Source organism: Herpailurus yagouaroundi, unplaced genomic scaffold (genome assembly GCF_014898765.1).
Source record: "Herpailurus yagouaroundi ecotype Mexico unplaced genomic scaffold, PumYag 77, whole genome shotgun sequence".
NCBI classification, from domain to species: Eukaryota; Metazoa; Chordata; class Mammalia; order Carnivora; family Felidae; genus Herpailurus; species Herpailurus yagouaroundi.
In genome coordinates, this window is record NW_024412388.1 from 20311346 (window position 1) to 20325434 (window position 14089).

The 14089-nt window shown below is 56.1% G+C and overlaps 2 protein-coding genes across 2 annotated transcripts in view; one reads left to right on the forward strand and one right to left on the reverse strand.

Moving 5' to 3' along the window:
* Window positions 1-3539, forward strand: part of TRNP1 (TMF1 regulated nuclear protein 1) — a 5603-nt gene extending 2064 nt beyond the window's left edge. The window contains exon 3 of the mRNA XM_040471533.1: window positions 2755-3539. The gene's annotated coding sequence lies outside the window, so the exon portion shown is untranslated. The remainder of the gene's footprint in view (window positions 1-2754) is intronic.
* A 3332-nt stretch (window positions 3540-6871) lies between these two features.
* TENT5B (terminal nucleotidyltransferase 5B) lies at window positions 6872-13958 on the reverse strand. The gene is made up of 2 exons (XM_040466235.1): window positions 13496-13958; window positions 6872-8809 (listed from the first exon to the last, which is right to left on the reverse strand). The coding sequence occupies exons 1-2, from the start codon at window positions 13757-13759 to the stop codon at window positions 7790-7792; spliced, it is 1284 nt and encodes a 427-aa protein (XP_040322169.1). The 5' UTR covers window positions 13760-13958; the 3' UTR covers window positions 6872-7789.
* Between the last annotated feature and the right edge of the window lie 131 nt (window positions 13959-14089).

Sequence of the window (14089 nt, forward strand, 5' to 3'; positions counted from 1 at the left end):
GGGCACTTGGTCCAGAGAAGCTTTTAGCTAATTGTGTAAAGTGCTCTGTGCCATCACAGCGTTGCCTTCTCTGGGATTTATTGGTAATCAGCTTTGTCCTGATTTGGAGGCGGTGGGGGGTGAGGCATTAGAGATGGTTCTTGCTGGAGAAAGTGATGTGTGTGTGTGGGAGATAGAGATTGGTCCTAGTGTCACTGGCAGCTCTGGTCCCCTCCCCCCTCCCAGATGTCCCACTGCTCACCAAAGGCCTTCGCCCTGGGCACACAGTACTCAGTGACTTGAACCCCAGCTCTTGGTTCAGGAACTCCACCCAGGGTTCCTCAGCCAACTAATAAAAATCACTTTCCCACCCCTGTCTGGCCCACCCAACCCCCTCTAGGAGCCTCCATTTTCTCCTCAGTCAACAAACATTAATATCTACTCTGTCCAGGAGCTCAAGAAGGAGCAGTGAATCAGAGGGTCTCTGCTTTTAAGGGCTTGTGTTTCCTAGCCCTCGTCTAGGCAGCCTTCCCTGGCAGTCACCATCCCAGGGAACCCTCTGGGGCTGGGTAAGTTGTGTTGTTGGAGGGCTATATTTATACCTTCACAAATAACTATAGCTCCTGGTCGGATGACTGACCCCGCTCTGCCCCAACTTTTTGAACACTTTTGTTGATGGCTCCAGCCCTGAGGATCTTGAGAGACTCGTGCACTGAGAACATCGATGGCTAGCCGTGAATCTGGGATCTCAGCAAAGGGAAATGAGAACAGGAATCTTTCTTTGGGCCAGTGTTTGGGCTGGGAGATGAGTTCAAGGTTCTAATTCAGAATTTGCCTTTTCCCTGGGTAAGCCCCCTTCCCTCTCTAGGGATCCCTAGCCAAGTGAGGGCGTTTCTGGGAGGCGCCACCAGAGGGCAGTGTGGGGCTGCTTCCCGGGGCGTCGGGGCGTGGCCTGAAGCAGGCTCTATTCCCCACGGTCGCCGCCCCCGACTAGCCCCTTTTCGGCCTTGCAGGGTGCAAGGGGGCCTTCTTTGGCCTTGAGTTTTAAGGGTCTGGCAGACCGAGCGGGTCGTGGCGGTCATTTAGAGAAGGGGCGTACGGTTGGGCCTCTGGTTGGGCCCAGCCCCGGACCTCAGGGGAAGGTTCATTAAGAGAGACTGTCCTGGAAAAAGAGGTTGCCCCTGTTGGTGGCCACCGTCTGAGTGCAAGGCTGGAGTCATTTCGCTCCTCACAGATTTGGTACACCCTGGGGCTGTCTGGGGACCAGGGTGGCTTCCTAGAGATTCGGCATAAACAACAGGTCACAGCCGAGGTGCCTCCAAGCCTGCAGTTCCCCTCACCTGCCAGGTCCCCAGAGAAAATTCAGCCGCCCAGTCTTCTCAGAGATAAAAGAGAGGCTCCCTGCTTTACAGCCTGGGGGAGGAGGCATTTGGGAAAGCTGGGAGATCCCCAGACTATTTCTTCCCCCATTAGTACCTGACGAACCCTGGCCAGGAGTGATAGGGGAAGAGAATCCTTGGTTCCTGAATATTTTAACCACCTCCTCCGTGCTAGGCACTTTACCTTCTATCCATTTCAGTCCTCCCAACCACTCCGCAAAGGGGAGTAGCTGGGAAAAGCACAACCATTTCTGTGGTTGAGGAAACTGAGGACGAGGTAGGGCAGATGACTTACCCAAGGACTAGAACCTGCAAATGAGGGGTCCTTTAAACACTAGGCTACCCGGCTTCTCATTTACCAGGCTAATGAGGGCTCCATTTGACGGTGGGGGATCTGGGCTCTTACCCTTTAAGTCTGGGTACATTGGCCTCTGGTCCTTGGATCTGGGAGGGGTGTGATGAGATGCTGGAAATGTGGCAGAAGGTGCACCCCCCCCCTCCCCAATCATCTCCACCAAGTTCTGGGGCACACCCCTAGAAGCTGGCTCCCCACCCTGGTTGTCTGGGCTCCGGGGGTGAGTCAGGCTGAGTCAGCATACCTGGCTTCAGGCAAGGGCAGGCCAGCGATGCTCAGGGCCTGGGCTTGCCTTGGAGGGCTACCTCCTCTCCCTGCACACCTGGGATGTTTGGTGCCAAGGAGAGCAAAGGGCCTGGGATGGCAGAGGAGGAGGACAACAGTCTCCATGGTGGGGCAGAAAGTGCCCCAAGCTTGGAACAAGACAGATGTGGGATTCAGTGCTTGCCTGTAACTTTTCCGCTGGAAGACCTTGGGCAAATGACTCTCCTTCTCCGAGCTGGTTTCTTGTGCGCGTCTGTGTTACTGGGGAGCTGGGGAGGAGATAACCCCAGACTATTAAATGAGAGGTCACACTAAGCACAAAGTGGAGATTTGTAAATGTTTGAGTGGGCCAATCTACCTAGCCCAGGAGAGGCTGCTAGGACAGAGCCCCCAGGCGGTGTGGGCCTTTGCTTCTCCAGAGCATCGCCATATCAGGAATCCCTGGAACGATCCCCCTTCTCCCCCCACTGTCGGTTCTAGGGAACTCCATAAGGGGAGAGGTGGAGGCAGGGAAGGCTTTTCTTCCCAGGAACATTCCATTCCAGCTGCTCAGACCAGTGGGGATCCCAGCCAAGGACAAAGGCCCAAGGGAACCTCTCCTTACCCCAGGAGCCCCCATCTCTTCCTGGGCAGGAGCCAGTGGAGCCCTGTCCCGGAATAAAGTCCTGTACCTTCTCTCCACAATGGCCCCTCTCGAGGCAAATGTTGAAGGGTTTGGGTGGGGCTGGGTGGCTTTGGGAAGGAGGTAATTAAAGCTCTTGACATTATTCTTTCCAGCTCCTCCCGGTTCCTCAGAGCCTCTACTGTCTGCATCTGGACTCCTGGATTCTGCTCCTTCCCCGGGCACTTACTTCCTTCAGGAAGACGTCTCACAACCTCACACAACCGAACTGATCCCACACAACCTTGGCACCGTCCTTACTTTACAGGAGCCTTGCACTTAACAGTGGCAAGGTGCTCAATTCTGGGGAAGGTGCCTGTTCTCTTGAGTTTCCTTATATAATCTGCGTTTGACTTTGGCTGACACCGTATGATTGGAAATGTTACAACAGGTCCTCTGAGGTGCAATCAGATTACCTAAGAAAGGAGCAAACGTTTCCACTGTGAAAATGAAAAGGATTTCTTTTAAGAAATAGTCACCGTTCCTAAGTCGCAGTGCAGCTGGGGTCCCCGTTTTGGTCAATGCCATTGCTTCTCAGTCTGACAAAGCTGGGAGGCCTGTGTGATGGGAAATGTTCTGAGAAATCCCTTGTTCCCTCACCCGCTGTCCTTGTCCTCTCCGACTAGGGGTGTGCCTGTGGCCTCTCAGAAAGATGATAAGTTGCTGGCCTGGGGGGGGGGGGCACCTCTTTCTCAGGAAGAGGCGGTGTTAACATAAAAATCCTAAGCAAAGTTTTAAATGAAAAATGGGAGCATATTTATTCAAGTATCCTGATAATAAAAGGAAGGGGGGGGAGCATACTTACGACCAAGAACTTGTAGAATTCGGCAAAACGAATGTATATTGAATCAATCCCGATTTATACATTCAGGAAGAATAAATTTCAATAACGTGAGACAGAGGCATGTGGTTTTGAGGTTCACTTTGCAGGTGTCCTTGCCACCTTTCCTTTGGTGTGTCTGTCACACAACACCTTCTGCTTAGTTTCTGTTGGCAACCTGGCCCTGGTGACTGATTTGCAGACTGCTTTCCCCCTTGATCTGGCTCAGAGCTGACCCTCTCCAGGATGTCTCCCCTGATTAAGGATGTGACGAGGAAGCTCGGGGCTGGGCGTGCACGTGTGAGACTGTGCGTGACACCGAGGAGGTCGTGCACATTTGTGATAACATGGCAGCATGACGATCCATGGAGGATCGCGTGTGACTGTGCTAGCGACAACAGGGACCCGTTTGTCAGGGCCCCAGCAGGAGACAGGGCACACTCAAACTGGAAAGAGATTTTAAAAGGGGTTATTTCCAGAAATGTGGACCGGGCTTAAGAAACTAACCAACGACAGTGCAGCTCTCTCAGGCTAGCAACAGTGGGGAGCCTTTACAAGGGGACAGGAAAGGGAGGGTGCAGGTGTGTGGAGAAGGCCCCTGACAGGAACAGTGGCCTTTGGTTGAGAAATGTAGCCAACCATGGCAACCTGGTGGGGGAGGGAAGAGGCGGAATAAACATCCCATTCTCCTCCTCCTTTCAGTGCTGGGGTCTCTCATTGGCTGAACCAACAGGAAGGCTGAGAACAAGGGAGCCATTGACCCACAGTCCATAGAGGTCAGCCTCCCAGAGCACCAAGCACGAAGGGTGGAGAGTGGGACTGGAGGGGCCAACACATCATGTCACTGCCTGAGGGCATGTCTTCTGTTCCCCAAAGTTCACAGCAATGCGTCTCCCGGCTCTGGAGCTCCCCCACCCACCATGGGTCATAAGGGGCGGGTGGACTGCTTCTTGGTGAGCACTGTGGGGCTGGGGGGTGGGGCTTTCCTCCCTCCACCTTCCCCTCTCTGGCTGTGATTCCCAGTTCTTGACTCCTGCCTACCCTGGCATCTTAGATGGTTCCAGGAACTGTCCCGGAGAGAACAATGCCAACCACTGAGTCACTGTTTTTCTCACACCCAGAAACACGGCACCACCCCCAAACACACCCACAGGCGCACCTGCTGCCACCATGGGCCTCTGACATAGTCACCGCAAGTCATGGCTGGTGTCATGTACATCAAGAAAATGTACATCTTGGCACACTGCTGCCCTGCCATGGTCCTACATAAAATGGCAAGTGCACAGTAATGCAAACTGTCACATGCCAACGATGCCCCATCACACAGATGTACAGGAGACATACTGTCACGCTCATCCACGTGAAGTCAGAGCGGAGGGGCGGGAGAGTGTGGGGGTTAACAGCAATGGCTCTGGAGTCAGCCACACCTCTTTGACCTCTCTGGCACCAGCTTCCTTGCCCGTAAACGTGGAGATAATGATTGCTCTTCCCTCGAGAATGAAACGAGAGGTAGTGACCGCGAAGGCTGTAGCACAGTGCCCGGCCTGGAGTAAAGACTCTAGCAGTGGAAGCTGTTACTGGGAACTCCTGGCTCACATTCTCCCACATCTCACGCCCATGCATGTTGCAGACCAGCAGCGGCGAGCACATGCCTGTGCAAGGCCAGCCAGACGCCCTCAGGCACACGTGCCCTCCCCCAGACACGTCTGCTGGGAGCATGTGCACATTGACAAATTCCCTCGGCCTGGAAGCTCTTTCCCCAGACATCTGCATAAGCTTGCTATCCATTGCCTTTAAGTGTTCAATCAAATGTCACCCTTTCGATGAGGTCCATCCATCCTTTTTTTAAAAAAAAAATTTTTTTTCAACGTTTATTTATTTTTGGGACAGAGAGAGACAGAGCATGAACGGGGGAGGGGCAGAGAGAGAGGGAGACACAGAATCGGAAACAGGCTCCAGGCTCTGAGCCATCAGCCCAGAGCCTGACGCGGGGCTCGAACTCGGGGACCGCGAGATCGTGACCTGGCTGAAGTCGGACGCTTAACCGACTGCGCCACCCAGGCGCCCCCATCCTGACTTTTTAAAACCACATACCCCAGCACTCCCAATCCCTTACCCTGCTGTGTACTTTAAGCATTATTGACCTTCGAAGAAGATATACTCTAGTTTATTTTCTGTCCACCCTATTCGAGGAATCTTGCTTGGTCTTTTGGGTGCTGATGTATTCCAACTCCTGTAGGGGCCGCTGGCACACGATGGGCTGAATGCCGTGTGGACACTTACTGTGGGTCTCTAGCTTTCTCACTCTCTGAAACAAGCACATCTGGGTGAACCCCAGTGCCCACCCCAACAAGCTAAGCCTGTGTGCTTACACGTGCCCAACTCAGGAGCTGGGATAAACTTAATCTCTCCTAGGCCCCTAGTTGGGTGGGCAGAGCCAAGGTGGAGGGGGGGCGCTATTTTCAGTCACCAAGCCAAGAAAGTGTTTCCACTCACCCTTCCGGCCTTTTTGAGCCCCGCAGAGACTCACTGAGCCGGTGAGTTGGCTGGGCTCACCCAGGTCACCTGGGGCCTCCTCTGAGGCCTTGTTTTTTTCACCCTGACTAGAACCTCAAGCCATCACTTCAGAAACCACTAATGAGGTTGTCTGTGTTAAGGGCTTTGCAATCCTTGGATCAAAGAGGCTGGGTAAACAGTGGGCAGCGTCCAGGCCAGTGACTGGCTGATGCCCCGAGGGAATAGCTCCCTGAGAGCGTGCAGCTGCCACTCATGCTGGACAGCCTGGCATGGCCCCAGCTGGGTTTGGGAAGAAGAGACCCTGCCCCTCTTAGGGGACCTATTTAGAGCAGACCAGAGTGTGCCCATCAGCCCTTGGGAATAAGAGAGGGTGCCAGAGGATAGAACCCCCCCCCCCCCCCCCGGAGGATAGAACCTCAGCCAGGTAGGGAGGCCAAACCTGGGCTCTGGCTCTGGGCGATGCTAGAAGTCCCCCAGGCTTAGCTGCCACTACTGAACGGGTCTCCAATTCAGATTCATCCCGCTTGTCCTCCACCTGCTTCCCGAGTGGGTGGGCAGAGCTGGGGTCAAGCAGCCCGGAGCATTGGAGTGTAAGGCCAAGTCCAGGGTCATCAGGACTCCAGGTAGGAAAACACTGCAATGTTTACTCTTTCACAAGAGACCTGCTGTGGCAATTTGCAGGTACAAGTCACACGTGAGACACGAGCCCCTAGCACAGTTTTCCAGCTGGGGCTGGTATGGAGAGAAGGAGGTGAAACCCCCCAGCTACAGCCAGGACTCAGACACCAGGGTACCCAAATGTCCCTGCCCTCAATGCAAGCCAGATGCAGGCTGGAAGAGGCAGCCATAGCCCCCACAGCCATGGAAGGTCATTCTCCCAAGAGAAAGCATGGTGCTAGGCTTAGTGTAGACAATCTTTATTGGCAGGTGTTCAGAGTGCAAAATGGTGACAAATCCAGAGGGATCGGAAAGGGGGTGGGGCATGGTTCCCCTTCCTCCAAGTGGGGACCCATAACCAGGCCAGTGGGGGAGAGCACTTGGCTGTGGCCACTTTGGGTCCAGCACCCTTCGGAGAACAAGCTCCCAGGCAGGAGGGATCCTCACAACACACGGGAAGGGAACAACACCCCAGAGGGGACCTGGAGTGTGTCCCGCCCCCCCCACCCCCCCCAGCGGCCTAGCTCCTGCCCACTGCACACCTTGGCAGCTTGGGGTGGGGGTGTTTGGGGACTGGGCTAAACCTATCCCTCTGCAAACCCAGGTATCTGCGTCGTGCCTCAGTTTTCCTCCTCCCGGTGATTAGCCAGGTTGGATGGCCAGGCCTTGTTAGGGGTCCAGCCCAACCCGAAGCGAGTAGTTCACATACCATACCATATTTTGGTCATTGTGTGGGCTGCAGGGATCACTGTGGGCTGGCCGTAGCCGAAAAGACCCTTTTTAGGCCACGGAAACCAACCCAAGACCTTCCTAGGCCACAGAAATCTACCTAAGACGATGAGCATGGAGGCTATCGCCCCAAACGTGCTTCATGTCCTGAGGGCAATTGGCCCCCAAGACAAAACAGCCCCTGCACCCCACAACCATGCTGGTCCAAAAGTGTGGTTCTGTCTACCAAGAACCCCAGCTTGGCCTTAAGCCCACGGGGGCCTCACTCGGGGATGAGTGGGGGTCTCTTCTGTTTAGTAGGAGGCCCAACCCTGCAGCGGTGCGGGGCCACTTGGCAGTGGCCGCCTGTCTCTGGTCACCTCCTCTCCACACTCCGGGAGGCCCCACTGCCTCGGGGAAGGCCCAGTCCCTTGTGGTGAGGGTCTGAGTCAGTTACAAGGCAGCCAGGTGGGATAGGAGTGGGCCGGAGCCAGCAGAGGCTGCACAGGAGTCACGTAGTAACTGACAGTGGCAGGCACAACCCCGTCGGGGCCCGGGGGGCGCCAGGCCAGGGCGGCCGCAGCGGCGGGGCCCTGCTCAGCCAGCGCCTGGAGCGCCAGCGTGGCGATGAGGTCCAGCGTCTGGCGACGCTCGTGGCTCATGAGGCACACGGTGCTCTCGTTCACCACCCGGTGCAGCGTCACCAGGCAGGCGTAGCGGCGGGCTGAGTCGGCCCCGCTGAAATGAGCCTCCAGGTAGCGCTCCAGCGTGCGCTGCTGCTCCGCCAGGTCTGGGAAGTCGATGAAGAAGCGGGAGCACATGTAGCGTTGCAGGGCGCGCACATCGGTGCTGGGCCGCGGCCTGAAGCCCCGCACCAGGAGGTGGCAGTACTTGAGGAGGCCGCCACCGCGGATCTCCTCGGGGCTGCGCGTGGCGATGACGCGGTGCCGCAGGTGGTCCAGCGCCTCGGCAAAGTCCCCGTACAAGCTCTCACCTGTCACCGTTGGGTGGAAGGCCTCAGACATGGGCGTAGACGAGCACTGGCCAAAGAGAAGCAGGGAGTCCAGGATGATCTGGAAGGAGTCCACACTGAACTCAAACTGGCGCCGGACCGAGTCCACGAACTTGAGCTCCACGTTCTTGCCGCTCTTGTTGGACAACGAGATGAGGCTCCAGCGGTCCGTGTCCGTGCACACTTTCACCAGCTTCTGCACGTACGCCTCCTTGAGCGTCAGTGGCGTGATCTTGGCCCGGCTCACCCCGGCCGGCAGGAAGTCCAGCAGGCAGGCCAGCACCACCTCCTTGGTCAGCTGGAAGGACGCCTCGCTGCGCAGGTCCACGCGGAACACCAGGTCTAGGTCCTTGTAGCCCAGGCCACTCTCAGGGTGCAGCACATGGCTGGCAGCCGAGCCGTGCAATCGCACACCGTGTACGCGCAGTCCCCGTTCCTCTAGGCTGCTGCGGACCACCTGCGGGGGAGACGGCAGGAGGGAGAGGTGGCGGGAGTCTGGGCCCCCCCGGGGGTCCACCGCGGGCTTCCCCGTGATAATCACGCCAACATCAACCATGTTGACCCCGCACCAGCTGTCGTGCCTTTGGAAAGCCATTTAGCCCTCTCAACTTTGATTTCCTAATCTGGAGTATGACTTGTTTAGAGGAAAGACTCAGAAGGAATAGCACCGATGATAGCAGACGCGTAGAATTTACTAAATACCAGGTCCCGGTCTAAGCACTTTATACGTTAGGCTATAAACTTGCATAATTCTCAATTACCTGCCCTATGAGGTAGATACGATGAATGCCATTTTGCAGATGGAGAAATAGAAGCACAGAGGGGCCAAGTAATTTGCCCAGGGTCACGCAGCTGGTGAATCAAACTCAGCGCAGGTCTTAACCACTGTGCGATTCTACCTCTCTAAAACTGCAAGTGAAACACTTTGTTTTGTGCCAGGCATGATGCTAACTGTTCAAATGTGTTGGGAACGTAATTCCCATTCACCCACATTACTACATTAACCCTGACAATGATCCTGTATTTGGGCATTAGTATCCCAATTCACAGATGGGGGAGCTGAGGCACAGAGAGGTGAAGAATCGTGTCAAGGTCAGAGAGTAGAGCCCAGGTCAGTTGGATTCTCCAGTCCATGCATGCTCTTTTGGCTATGACACACACACTCATCTTAACTCATCTTTACAAGGACCCTGTGAAGCACATGTTACACCTGTTTTAGAGATGAGGAAACTGAGGCTTACGGGGGCGAGAGGGGGCTAAGGTTCAGAGAGGGCGTCATTCAGAAGTGGCAGGGCTGGAAGTTAAAACTCAGGCACTTTTCTGCTCTTGAGACAGGAGGTGGGTGATCATCTCGGGAAGCGCTCGGCACCCAGCCCAAGTAGGAAGAGAGGTAGCAGACCCCATCTGCTGACACAGGACCACCACAGGCAAAGGTCTGTTCCTTTGGCCAGAGGCATCTCTCTGGGCCTAGGACAGTGTGGGGAGAAGAAAGAAGCTGGGCCCAGACATTCGGTTCTCTTAGCAACCCAGAGGACTCACACACCATCCTGAAAGTGACCAGGCAGCATTCCTGCCCTGAGTGATTCTGCAGCCCCGCCTTGCTGCCAAGTCAGCGCCCAGCACTGGGCTGGGCTGCCCTCCTCGCTTCTCAGGGAATTACCGCAAAGAATGCACTTAAGTGCTGAGGAGGCAAGCTGCAGTGGGGCAATCTGAGGCGGGCGGCTCCCTCCAGGAAGGCTTCCGGGAGGAGGACCCTGACTGGGGGAAGGTACTGTAATGGCTATGGGGATAAGCAACTGGCCATCAGGAACCTGGAGGGGAGGAGCTTGGGGTGGGGTGGGGAATATCAGGCACCTGTTGAATGCCTGGACCTTCTCAGCAGAATCTATAGGGGATAGATCTTTATGCTCTCCAAGTTATGGATGGGGAAACCAAGGCTCACAGGAGTGTAGTCATCTGCGCAAGATCATTTAGAGGCGCCTTCAAATCCAGGTGTGGCTGACTCTCATTCTAGCACATTGCCATCCCAGGGTTTAGAAGGAGCAGAGACCATAACCCAGGGTTCTAATCCTCCCTGTCTTTCAAAATTTCAGAGTGAGGGTGACCGTCCAGTCACTGAAGCTCAGAGCCAGGGTAGTTAGGAACGGGAAGGTGGGGTTTGGGAGATGCCTTGGCCAGACAGACTGGGGAAGCTGGAAGTAAGGGGCCAGTTGCTACAGTCTAGCCTGTGGGACTTGCAACCCACAGCCTGACAGCCGTGCCCCTGCAGGGCCAAGGAGGGAAGCAGGCAAGACCTTGTCCCAAGGACACTGCCAGACTTGCAGAGCAGACCAGCCCCCTCCCCAGGTCCTAACAGAGCTGACTGCGCCTTACTCAGTGCCAGCTCCTGCTCCCAGGCTGATGCTCACCCCAGGGCATGGCATCTGGCCTGGTGAGGAGGTAGCAATACCCTTGTTAAATCTCCTGTGTCAGCCAGCCAGCAGCTGTTGTCTCTCTCTCCCAGGTGTGACTACAGCCAGCTTGGCAGGCGGACCCCAGATACCGCCACACCCAAAGACTGCAGGGCAGCTTGGAACCTCCTGAATCAGACTTTCCAGCCACGAAGGGGGCAGCGGCTGCACCCTCCTTTCTCCTGTGCCAAGGGCCTCTCCAGAACCACTCTGCTCCTGGGCCGCTGCCAAGACCTACAGGGGGAGTATAGGTGCTGTCAGCCAGTGGGCTTGCCACACTTGACTCTGGAGCTGCCTGATGCAGGCCCTCTGGCTGCAGCTGGAGAGATCAGATTGCCTCCTTCAATTCCCTGGGCCCAGAGAGGGCAAAGGACTTATCCAAGGTCACACAGCCAATAAGTGGCTGAGCTTAATTAGAACCGGGCCTCCCAGAGCTATGGGCAGGGGGGCCTCCTACAGGAGAACGGGTCCCTCTAGCTCAGGTACAAGCAGGAATAGCATCTCTAACTGCTCAGATCGCTGCCGTAGGCAACGTCTTGGGAGGGGGGGTACAGAGGGAGAAAGGTTCTGGTTCTTGAACCATGGACAGCCAGCATCCCCCATTACACACACCCAACACCCCTCCTCTACTCCCCCCACCTGGAGCACCTCCCACTTCCATTCACAGCCAGCATGGATGGCCCCCATCCCCACACACACCAAGCCCATCACCACCCCCTCATACACATGCAGCACCTCCCACCACACATATATATATTCCAATAGTTTGTGAAGCTGCCAGCTGCTGATTCCCACCAGGAGATGGACGTCCTTCCCTGTGGATGCGATTGTGCAGGCAGGTGAAGGTCCCTGTTCCTTTTGGATTCTGAAACCTGAAAGGGTGTTGGGAGAGTAGTCCAACCCATCCCATTGAACAGATGGGGACACTGGGCCCAGCAAAACTGATAACAGTCCAGGCCCTGAAGCCAGATGTCCAGCCTCCTGGTGCAGCTCTGAAGTCTCCCCTGCCTCTCCCCACGCCAGCTAGCAGCTCCCTGTTCTGTGATATCCTTGACCCTAGTCTAGGAGAACACTGTACTATTATTGCCCTGTAAAGTCAGCTCCTTTTGGCCTGCAGTCCCCCCACCTGGCAGGGAGCATCTCAAAGGCAGAGAAGTGCTCCCAGAGGTCCCAGTCATATCCATGGCCCTAGTGTCCTGAATAGGGCTTGACACAGAGCAGGCACCAGTTAAGGCAGTTTGGCAGGGACTTCCCCTCCAGAGCACATCTCATCCCTGCAGAGCGGTGTTTCTGCACTGGGCTCTGCCTTCCCCCATGTCTGGGACAACAGTCCTGGAGATACAGTAGTTGGGGCCCCAAGGTTGACCTGAGAGTCCTAAGGAAAAAAAAAAAAAAACCCTCAATTGGTTTTTCCTAATTACCCCATGACAGCCGGCAGCAGAGGAATGCCTCAGTGAGCACCACTGGGGCTTTGGGTGAGTCAGCCCTGGGGAATCTGCCCCCACCCCCTCCCATTCCCTGGGAGGGAGGGCGAGGTAATCCCCTAGCCTACAACCCTCCTCCTCAGTGGAAGCAATTGGAGGCAGGGGAGTGGCCTGCTTCACTAGCTTCTATGGATAACTCCAGCGAAGGAAAGTCTGTCTACTGGCAGGAATGCCCAGGAATTGTGGCTGGATTTTCTGGTTTCTATCAGAAGCCTTCCCTAAGACTCAGAAGTTGAGTCTTAGGAGCTGGGGAAGGGGTGGGAAACGTTGAACCTGCAGGAAGACTTAATGATTCTCTTGGTTTGATTTTCACTTCTTTAGGTAGTCTTAGGCAGCTCACTGCCCCTTTTGGAACCCCAGCTTCCCCAGCCACAAAATGGGCACAGTAATTACCATATTCTGGCATTTCAGAGTATGACAGCACCTAGGTTACGCAAATGGAAGAGTAATTTTAGGGGTGCTGAAAAGTTAGGTAAAGGGAAAAAGGAGTCTGAGGATGGGGAGAGGGGTTGCCAGAATTCTCTTTTCCTGTTCTTCAGGAGGCAGGGTCAGCCTTCATTTCCAACTTTGGGGAAGAGGAGAGACACCTAAACTGGACACCCGACGTTGCCTTTCGGCATGCAGCCACCAGGTCCAGCGTGGTGCTTAATCTCCTCCTGCCACAACCCCAGCTGAGAGGGAGGGAGTCCTTATTGGGATTTCTTGGCTTTTCCACTTAGCCACGGGGCTCTTGAGCCAAGAGCTGTGGGAGCAACAGGACAAAATCTGACCCTAGAACCTTGAGAGAGGGAAGGGGTGTGGGGGTGGTGAGGCTCAGCCATGACGATTTGGGGGTGAAAAAACCCCGATTTTGAACACCTACCCATTCAGGGCTGCCTGGTATCTCTTGTCTGAGGAGGCAGATCTGTTCACCCGCCACTCTCCCCACCCCCCCTTCCCGCAGCCAAGTCCCTCCCCATTCTCCTCCCATTTCCTAGCTAAGGCAAGGGTGAACGGTTCGATCGGGCTCTCCAGAGGCGGGGGAAGGGAGAGCCAAGTGGGGAGGGCGCATGGTCTACTATCCATACGCTGTGCGATTTTGTTACAGTCCCTGTGCCTCTTTAAGCCTCAGGCTCCCTAGCTGTCTAGCGAATCGAACAGACTCTGGGTGCCTTCCAGCACAAGAACCTCAGGCTGGCGACCCCATAATCCCTCCCAGTGCCCTCTCACCTGCACAATCTGCCGGGGCTGCACGCTCAGAGTAGGGAAGTTGCCGCGCCCGTGAATGGGAATCGGTTCGCTCAGGAGCGCATCCAGTCGCTTCACCTGTGGCCAGCCTAGCCCACTTAGGTGCCGTCCGAGGGAGGCCGATGAGGCCTTCGGGTCGGGGCCGCCGCCTGCCGGGGCGGCCGTGGCCACCTCCGAGGCCGCAGCCGTCCCCACCTGCGCAGCTGCCTGGTCCGGGCTCTCAGCTCCACTCTCCGACGGCATCATTAGCCCGGCCCCGGGCCCCGACGGCAGAAACCGGGGGGTGGCTAAGGGGAGAAGGGCAGGGAGAGCGGCCGGGCCGGGGCCAAGGCGAGGGGCGCGGCTGCAGGGACTGGGAGGCAGCGACGGCGAGGCAAACCCAGGGCACACCTCCGACGGCGACGACCAACCGACCCTAGAGCCCGTAGCCCAGCGCCCAGCGGACTCTTATAGGCCGCGGGCGACATGTCTATTGGTCCAGACAGCTGTCACACAGTGGGAGCGCCCCGCCTCCCTGCGCCTCTGCCATTGGTCAGCAGCTCTTTGCACCTTGGTCACTCGTCGCTAGGGAGATTC